The sequence below is a fragment of the Calliphora vicina genome, chromosome 2 (assembly GCF_958450345.1).
Source record: "Calliphora vicina chromosome 2, idCalVici1.1, whole genome shotgun sequence".
NCBI lineage: Eukaryota > Metazoa > Arthropoda > Insecta > Diptera > Calliphoridae > Calliphora > Calliphora vicina.
The window spans coordinates 37,184,560-37,194,970 of NC_088781.1; the positions used below are offsets into that span (position 1 = coordinate 37,184,560).

The following is a 10,411-nucleotide window of genomic DNA, read 5'->3' on the forward strand; positions in this document are numbered from 1 at the left end:
GAATCTGTAGTTAAAGTATCCTCTGCGTAAACTAGTCTTTCAAACAATTGATATACATATTAATTTTATATATTTATTTAATAGTATTTCAATAACATTGTTTTAATTCTCATAATAGGAACGAACTTCTAATAACTAACATTGAATATTTGTTTAAGATTCGGCTCGGCCGAATATGGTACTCTTACTCGTTTTTTTATCACAATGCATAGATAAAATAAAAATGGGTGGGATCAAACATGTTGGCTTGGCACTTCCCATACCAAGTAATTAGTTATTTTAGAATATCAGAAGAACTGTTATTGCAAGAGCCTTAAAACTTTGTGCAAATCACTTTGATGACTCTGCATTCGGAAAATAAAGGGGATCGGATCAAATCACTGTTACTACCACAAATCTCTTCGAATTTTCAAAAACTAAATAAATAAGTTTAATGTAAAATCGAAATAAAATAATTTTTATTTTTTGTCTAAATAATATCGATACATTTTGTTTAAACATATATAAACTATTTAAAACTACGTATCATAAAATTAATGATTTTATAATTATATATATTTGAATCCCTACTATCCCACCTTATACCGGATGGTCCATATTTACCAGTAGGAAGTCTGAAATGTAAGTAATAACCATTAACTGGATATATTATTTAAACACAATTTTAGACTAAATAACTTACGCATATGCACAATTATTATACCACCATCCGCCCATATTATGCGTGGCACAATTTGCAGAGCTCGATCCGTCATTATCATAATCGTAGGTGGAAAATTTTTGACCCATATAATACGACAAACCATCTGCTGCTGGGCCTTCATATGTGCCTAAAGATTTTAATTTATATATTTCCGTGGCATTTCCTACTAAAAAGTTATTATACGAAGCATAAGTAGGATTATTTGTAGGATTCTCTAAATGAACATATAACTTCTGCCGACCATTGTTGTTAGTGAGTGCATTTAAATTCTTCAATCCTATCCAATACTCGCCCTCCACATTACCAAATCCATGTACGTAGTCAGACCAAGGACGGTTAAACGTTTCCGAACCATCAATGCGTCTAAAAATGTGCATCCAATTACCACCAGCAATTTTCATGTCACAAAATACCATAATTTGTTTTTCTTTATTTCCCGGTAAATATATTTTGTAATAACCACTCTTTTGGGTACATTTGGTAGCTGCTTTGCAATCAATAGGTTCAGAGTCCGGTTGGCACTGTTTCTTTTTTATTTCTGGTAGCTGATCAACACGTACATCAAATAATGGTTTATTACTGTAGACTTCGTAAGCTATTAGGTTAGATAATCTAGAAAGCAAATTTTGTTTTATTATTCTGAAAGAAATTTTGCTAATAAAATTATTTACTGTGATGTGATGTTATCCATACATAAACTTAAATCATTATTCGATTTACTCTCGTTTTCTTTATTTTTTACCAATTCTAAATACTTTTCTTCCAAATCGCTGTACTTTTCCTTCAATCTAAAATATAAAGTAGAAGCGTTGACATTTTTTGTTTAAAGTTATGAATGAAAATTCGTTAATAAAATTATTTACTGTGATGTGTTGTTAGCCGTACTTAAATCATCATTATTAGATTTTCTGTCGTTTTCATTATTTTTTAGTAATTCTAAATATTTTTCTTCCAAATCGCTGTACTTCTCCTTACAACTAAAATATAAAAAAAAGATGTGTTATCAAACCAATTTAAAAAAACTTATTTCATTATCAATATACCTTTTTTCCGATAACTTTACAGTATTCAATTCATCCAATAAGTTCGAATAATTTCCTTGCATTTCTGATTTTTTCTGTACTAAAATTTGTTATAAAGAAAGTAATTGTTAAAAATAATTTATGGAATCTTTTATCAGTTTGTTTACCAGCTACTATATCATATATTTTATTTTCTTTTGGTATTTGGAAGCAACAAAAATTCTCGTTAAGGCATCCGACCTTAAATGTACCAAATTTGTTAAAACTTGGTCCACTTCTTTATCAGCTTCAAATTCGACGTAAAAAATCCTCATATATATAGAAATCTAAAAAGATTTATAATTTCTGAAGAAATACTCGCTTTTCGATTCTTGAACACATTAATGAATGAATTTATTGAATTTTAATCGTCATGAAATCTTGTTGGAATGATCCAAAAATTGATGTAATCCATTACAAATTCATAATATGCTCTAAAGAAGTAATTTAGCTTCACAATATATTCCCCACGAATGAGATCTAGAACGAGATCTCATCGTTGGTTTTAAATGCACTAATAAATGAATAACTCTGAGTTAGTTATGTTTTTACGCATGCTAAAAACAGACATAAATTAAAATATGCCGAAGAGTAACCGGCATGTTTTCGGAAATATCGAAGCTTTTCGCACAAATTAGGTAGCATTTTATCAGTTTGGTAGAATGATAGACTTCCCTTGATTTTGGAAGGTTTGATCAGGAATACCTCTGTGACGTATTTTAGATCTGAATAAAATAGAATATGTATGTGATTTGCACAAGCCTTAGACCTGCCTAACACCAATAAATTTATGAACTACGTCACATTATTTGTGTTAACACTATGTTGTGTTTAAATAAAATTATACACACATCCTCAAAAGTGAGTTATTTGATCGAATCATAAACATATTCTGAGTCGATGGGTAAACTTTAAGACGGGTGCTATAAAGATCTGTACAAACTCAATGTACCCTCCCCACTATCATCGTAAGGGGTTCTAATAATAACATTAAGATTCATTAGCTTTAATATGATATTAAAAATGAGACAATCAGTTAGAAAGTTATATGTATACATTTTTCGTTAGGTATTCTGAACCCATATTTTGAAATTTATGAACTTTGAAAACTCTTAAAAAAACAAACCAAAATTTTTTTTTTTCGTATTAGAAATTTTGAATGCAAGCAAACACAGAAAAAATTATGACTACAATTTTTTCCAATATATGCATGTTTGAAATCAAATTTGTATTTTATTATTTATTTTATTTGGTTTTATAAATATTTTAATTGGTTTTAAATTTTATTTTTAACAATGCTAACAACTTTTTTTGTTAATCAAAGACGTCTATATGTTTTGTTAATCTTTAAACATAATGTACTTAAAATCAAGTACGTTTTTATTTTGTGATACATTTTAATAATATTAAAAATGATAGACAACACTTGTACATAACAAAATATTTTCTTTACTAAAATTTTGTTTAGTTTTAACAAAAAATTTTATAGAATCAAACAATTTTTTAAATAATTGAAAAAAAATGTTGTTTACTTTGAAACAAAAACAAATTTATAGTGAATTTTGACAAACAGCTGTAAAATAAAAATAAATTATATATTTTGAAAAAACAAAAAATAATTATGTATGTACACAATTTGTAAGTTTTCGTCTTCATGAAACAGACTAGGAGTTCAAGGGCTCAATAACTCCTCACGTTTCAAGATTTGTAAGTATGTATGAACTCAAAATTATTTATTATATTACTGTTAAATATTCCGGTATAATTGCAGACGTTGTTAGCTTCCTATGGCAGAAATTTGGGAGAATGGTAAGACGATTGATTTTCTACAAATGAAATAATGTATTGTTACAATGGTAAGTAGTTGGAAAAGACAATATTACTTTAATCCTATACATACTCTTAAATCTCAAATTTTAATCAATTTCCAGAACGCCAAGGCTATGTCATAGAAATAAAATCATTCTTTGATGCTGAACCTGAATACAAAACCTCTCGGTCAATGTCAAATTGCTCAAAAGGTTACAAATGTACGAAATTACACAAGTGTTTGCTGTCCCGCTAAAATTGCCAATGAAAATAAGCCAGTTAAGCCTCGCCAACAAACGAGTAAGTTCAACATCTTAATTTGAGTATAAAATATACTCTAGAATCTAGAGTCTAGATGGTATTAATCTCTCTCTTCATCTTTTTAGTGTACGAATCAGCGTTGCCGCTTTGGTCCAATTTTGGTAGTTTGGTTGGTTTGTTCCGATATTTGTCGTATTTTGGTAGGCTACGATATTTCTGAATACAGAAGTATTTTTAAGAACAAAATAATTAAAATAATAACGAAAAAACTACTTATGTTAAGCCAAAATAATAAAACTACATATTTGCAAAATATGAAGATAGCATTTTCTAAAATATGTAGTTTAGTCAGGTAAATATGTATTTATTTAGTAGTGTTGAGTTCAAAAAATGCCAAAGGGCTCTCAAAACTTTTATTTTCTAATAATATGTGTTAAACTCTGCTTCAATATCATTCTTCCTCTGGATAATTTTATAGCAGCAATAATATAATTTTAAGTTAACTATTAATTTTGAAACGAATTCATATAGCATTTCTCAAATATTTTAAATTTGGTAGGTTTTGGTAGGTTTTGGTAGGCTTTGGTAGTTTTTAATTAGAAATTTGGTAGGAAAAATATTTTATGAGTGGCAACGCTGGTACAAATATATTTTTTTATAGTATTTTTTATAGAAAATATTGTGTATAACAGTATTTACTTTAGTAACTATTGTATAAAACTATTTTATATAAAAAATTTGTGTATAACAGTATTTTATATAGAAAATATTGTGTATAAAGTATTTTCTTTAGAAAATGTTGTGTATAACAGTAGTTCCTATAGAAAATATGTGTATGGCGTATGCAATTTTCAATATTTAATTAAAATATTTATGGATTTTAAATATAAATGTTATTAATATTTTAATTGATTTCATAAAAAATATTGTTTGAATATCTATTCAAAACCAAATATTTGTTTGTATGGTTTTATTAAAAATATTGTTTGAATTTATGTGGAATTTCAAATAATATGTTTTATTAATAGTTATAATATTTTAATAAAAAAAAAATTTTTTCAATAATATATTTACAAATTTTGTTGTTTGATTTTGTGATTTTTATGATAGGTCCCATATCAATAAAATATTCAATTGACTTTATGAATATTGTAATTGGATTTGAATATTTGTTTTTTCTGTGAACCGTCCAATTATTTATTACTTACTCTGTTGGGACTCTGAATTTTCCATTTTACTGTCTCCATTCTGTTGCTTGGCTTTGAAACTGAAAAATTGTGTTACTTTGTTTAAATGCATTAAAATAAATGTTTATTTCTACATACTTATCTTTCCAGGCATCAACTTGAGCTTTTAAATCATCAAAAGTTTCTTTATCTACATATGGCTGCTTATTTTTAGAACTGAAAAGTAGAATTGTTTTATATTGAGTGAATAAAAGGTTCGAAAGAATTAATTTTTTAATTTAATTTTCAAAATCAAATTAAGTATGTATATTATTTTAGCAATTCAACAAAAGCATTCACCACGAATTAATTCGTTGTCTTAATTCCTTAATACTGCAAACGTATTGACTTCATTCCTTTAAGAATTCATTCTTTATAGAATTAAATTTCTTTATACAATTCAATTAATCTTCAATTCATATCTATTACAAACATGCTTTAGATTATTTTCTCAGTTCATTTTGTAAATGATTAAAAGCAAAACTAAACTTAATGAAGAAAAAATAGTTGAATACAATTTGTAATAGATTTGAATTAACAAATGAATTATGAATTAATTCCAGTATACATTAATGCACTAAAAGCCTTTGAATGAAGATAAAGAATTCGATTTTGGGAATTCAGAATTAAGATTTTAATGAATTAAGCTCAAATTGAATTAATTAATTCGAAGCTTTGTTGTGAATCTAGTTTTTATGTCTGCTTACTTATTCATCAATGCATCCAAACGAGTATTTAAATCGCCAAAGTTTTCTAAAACCTGAACTTGAAAAATGTTGTCTTAACACAGAAAAAATTATATTTCAATTCAAATATATATCACATATTGAACTGGTTTCAATTATTTTATAATTGAATCAAGTATTCATGTGCTCAAAAACAAAATTTCTTGAAATTTTCTATTGAATTTTGAATTTTTTTCGTTATTGGTTGAATCATGATACAACCATTAGAAGGTAGAATCACTAGGGAGAGAGTTTAAAATGCTATGCCTTGTTACGTCAAATAATAGAAAAACAAAAAACAGAAATACGAAAATACGAATAATAACAAATGAAAATTGAGAAATATTTTGTTTATATTTGAAATACGAAAAAAACACGCATGTTTCTTCTTATATTTTGAAATTGAATTTAAATTATTTTTCAATATATGTATGTAGTTAATTTTTGATTTTTGATGTTTTATTTCAATTGTACTTTTATTTTTTATTTTATATTAGTCTGACAATTCAAGGCATGAATAATTGAGAACATATTTTATAGTGATTCTACCTTTTATTGTTATATTATGGGTTGAATTTTAAATACAAAAATTATTGAATAGATAATTTTCGTAATTGAAACACAAAAAATAACAAAAATGTGTTTTCAATTACGAAAATTATCTATTCAATCATTTTTGTATTTGAATTTCAACCAATAACGAAAATTTTATATTCAATTGTCAATATTATCAAATTCAAAACTCCAAATTCAATAGAAAATATCAGAAATTTTAAAGTATTAGTCGAACACCTTTCTTAAAGTATACCGATCGACTTATAATCACTTTCTGAGTCTATTAAACGATGTCCGTCCATCCATCCGTCTGGCTGGCTGGTTGTCTGTCCATGTAAATCCTGTGCGCAAAGTACAGGTCGCAATTTTGAAGATGTTTCGATAAAATTTGGTACATATAGTTTTTTCGGCCCAAGGACCAAGCCTATTGAAACTGGCTGAAATCGGTTTATTATTTCACCTAGCCCCAATACAAATGTCCTCACGAAATTGGACTTTATCGGTCATACATTTATGACCGATAAAGTCCAATTTCGAGAGGACATTTGTTTATATATTTATATATGTATCTACACAAATTTCGCTCCAAATATGTTTTGTATATACGAAATTCATGTCACCAAATATTGTTACGATCGGTCCATAATTAGTCAGCTCCCATATAGACCCGCCTTCGAAAATCACTTTAACGTGCATAAATCTCTTAAAAATGTTGGTATACACAGAAAATTCAACATAGTTAACTTTCATATAGACATAAATCACGCGACCTAATTTCATGCGGATCGGTCTATAATTGGTCATAGCTCCCATATAAGGCCCACTTCCGAAAATCACTCACAAATATAAATTATTGATATTTTAAAAGAAAATTGTTTTTGCTCATTTACTTACAGTAGGGTATTATATGGTCGGCCTTAACGACCTTACTTTCTTACTTGTTTAATTATTTAATTATAAAATGTGTACTTCAATCACGTTCAATATTCAATAAAAAACAGACCAAAAATAACTGTTATTAAATTTTTGGAGACTGAAAAAGTTAGGCATAAGTCAATGAATAATTTTTAAGTTTCCAAATAAGAGTTATTCATAATAAATATTTTTTTTCGTTGCTCATAACTTTTATTTTCCATTTATATTTTTTTACGTTGCTCATAACTTTTATTTTTGATTTTTATGTTTTTAAGTTGCCTAATAAGAGTTATTCTAAAGAATATATTTTTTCGTTGCTCATAACTCAGAAGAAGTGTCTTTCGCCACCTTGGTTGCATTTTATTAGTACATACATTGAATTTAACCTTTCAATCGCAAAAAATAAGCTTGGTATGAGATTGATGTTTTTTATTGTGTGTTTTTTAATTATGAAGAATTTTGTTTCACAATCAATGTTTTAGTAAACGCATTGTCTGCCAAGTTGCACCTTTTCTCAGTCAACAAAATACGCAAAGCAGAAAATGCTCTTTCAACAGAAAGCCGTTTAGCCGGCAGTGCATAGACAATATGAACTAATTTATTTAAAAATTGCAAAAGTATCCTTTTTCTCTTCCTAATATTGCAACAAATCGGCTTATATGTCCAGTCTCATAGGTTTAAAGCTCTCTATTTCAGCTATAGCTGCTAATAACTCTCGCGATGTATTGCCTTTGTCATCTTCTGAAGATAAATCCACTTCAAGTTCTCTAATTGATGTTCCGAACAACGATGACGTATTTAGATTCGTCGATTCGTCAATCAGAAAATCGGATATTGGTTGAAGTGGAGATACTTCAGGTGAAGTTAAATCGAAAATAAAAGTTATGAGTATCGAAAAAAAATATTTATTATGAATAACACTTATTGAAAAGCAAAACTTATTTTCATTGAGAATAACTATTATTTAAAGAAACAAAAATTAATTTCAACAATATAACAGTTATGGCTAAATTTTTTTAGATATTTCTTATAATAGTTATGTCTCTGATAAAAAATCATTAAAAAAATCCATTTTTTAAATTTTAAATATTTGTCCACTATTCTTTAAAATTATACTCACGTTTCACTCATAGCATCTACTCGTAATTTCAGTATATCAATCGATTTTTGTACACTTTCTATCTGAACAAAAAAATTTAAATACATTTCTTCAATGTCAGACATCTCAGAACTCTGAAAAAAAACGTCGGCAATATTACTTATAATGAAAATTATTTAAACCTTTAAATATAATTTTACCGCACACATTATTGTGGACACAATAATAAATAAATGTATTAAATACATTGTAGTCCGCGATAGATAATCTTGTAGCAATGAAACTTAAAACAAAAGTGACTTATTTTTGAGACATATTTTGAGGCAATGAAAAACAATTGAGAAATGATAAGAAACTAATTTCAGTTTAAAAGCAATTAAGAGTGCTATCAGCTGTTTCAAATCGTATATACCCTACACAGACTTTAAGAAAAATATTAAAAGCAATTTTTGCTTTAGCAATTTTTTGGTATAAAACTATTTTGCTAAAAACAAAAATTAGGGAAAAATTTTTTGGTGAAAAAAATAGCATGAAAAAAGAAAATTGTTGAAAAAAATATTTGGTGAAAAATATTTTAATATACCCTTCATCAAAGTACGTATACTTTAAGAAAAATATAAAAAAAAAATTTGGTAAATAAATGTTTGGTAAAAACTAATTTTGAGGAAAAAAATCTTAAAAAAAAACATATTGGTGAAAAAAAAACTGGTGACAATATTGATGTATTAATCATGTATGTATTAATGTAATGTATTAAACATGTATTATTTGGGAGCTTCGGGAAGTTGATATAAACCGACAGATGGACAAAACTATATTGATTCTGGCATCTATAACGATGCAGTGAATATATACTTTATGGAGTCGCAAATGAAAAATGTGTAAATTTTAATCGAAATGAGAAACCTTTAACATACTACTTATGGTGAAGGGTATAATAATTATGTTATCTACATGCGGAAATGCCTTTTGTCATTGTGTTATATTGTTATCTTGTATATACTTGTAAGTTATAAATAGTACACTTTAATATGATGCTATCCCAAAATTATGTCGTAAAAATAATATTTTTTGTTGTCGCTACGACGCACATTGGGTTGAATCGCATCCAAAGTGACGCTTAACTCAGGCAATAATGTTAGATTTTTTCAATATATTTTTTTTTAAATATTATGCTTTATTAAGTAAAAAAATAGAAAAAATTTTAAATTTTATAAAAAAAATTTTCACAAAGGAAGAAATTTTCAAGTCCATTGAAAAAAATTTTAAAACCAATATCTTCCGATCTTGTATATACTTGTAAGTTATAAATAGTACACTTTAATATGATGCTATCCCAAAATTATGTCGTAAAAATAATATTTTTTGTTGTCGCTACGACGCACATTGGGTTGAATCGCATCCAAAGTGACGCTTAACTCAAGCAATAATGTTAGATTTTTTCAATATATTTTTTTTAAAGATTATGCTTTATTAAGTAAAAAAATAGAAAAAATTCTATAAAAAAAATTTTCACAAATGAAGAAATTTTCAAGTCCATTGAAAAAAATTTTAAAACCAATATCTTCCGATCGGGATGAAATTTGCAGCAAGGTTATTCCAATTGGATAGTAGTTTATACAATTTTTCAACAAGATCGTTCAAGAACTCACTGAGTTAGAGGGGTTCCAAATTTGACACTTTGACCAAACAGGTGTTTTTTCTCATCCCGAGTTACCTCAATTTGAGGCCTTGAGGCTTTGGCGCGTATTAGTGATTTAACTCCAAATTCAAAACTTAAACTCAGCTACACCTCCTCTATAGCCATGGGTAATTTTATTAAAATCGGACAATACGTTTAGAATTTACACATTTATTTCCATTTTTTTTTCATTTATTTCCAGTTTTTCATTTCCGCCACAGTGCAGCTCGAGTCTTTTAATAAAATCTTAATTTAAAGAAAGGCGCTCAAAAATGTGCAACATTTTTTTTGTTGTTAAAATAAAAGCATAAATGTTGTACTTTTTTTATTATATAGTTTAGAAACAAACAACTACAAACATATTTAGTTATTATCC

General features: G+C 27.0%; 1 protein-coding gene and 1 long non-coding RNA gene across 2 annotated transcripts; both read right to left on the reverse strand.

Annotated features, from left to right (window-relative positions):
* Positions 1 to 429: 429 nt before the first annotated feature.
* LOC135952468 (uncharacterized) lies at positions 430 to 1,284 on the reverse strand. Its single transcript, XR_010576035.1, has 2 exons — positions 683 to 1,284; positions 430 to 614 (listed from the first exon to the last, which is right to left on the reverse strand). It is a non-coding gene; the product is annotated as an uncharacterized LOC135952468 (long non-coding RNA).
* Positions 1,285 to 4,895: 3,611 nt separating this feature from the next.
* Positions 4,896 to 8,632, reverse strand: LOC135950137 (uncharacterized). The gene is made up of 4 exons (XM_065499664.1): positions 8,555 to 8,632; positions 8,376 to 8,488; positions 5,160 to 5,237; positions 4,896 to 5,101 (listed from the first exon to the last, which is right to left on the reverse strand). The coding sequence occupies exons 1-4, from the start codon at positions 8,600 to 8,602 to the stop codon at positions 5,035 to 5,037; spliced, it is 306 nt and encodes a 101-aa protein (XP_065355736.1). The 5' UTR covers positions 8,603 to 8,632; the 3' UTR covers positions 4,896 to 5,034.
* Between the last annotated feature and the right edge of the window lie 1,779 nt (positions 8,633 to 10,411).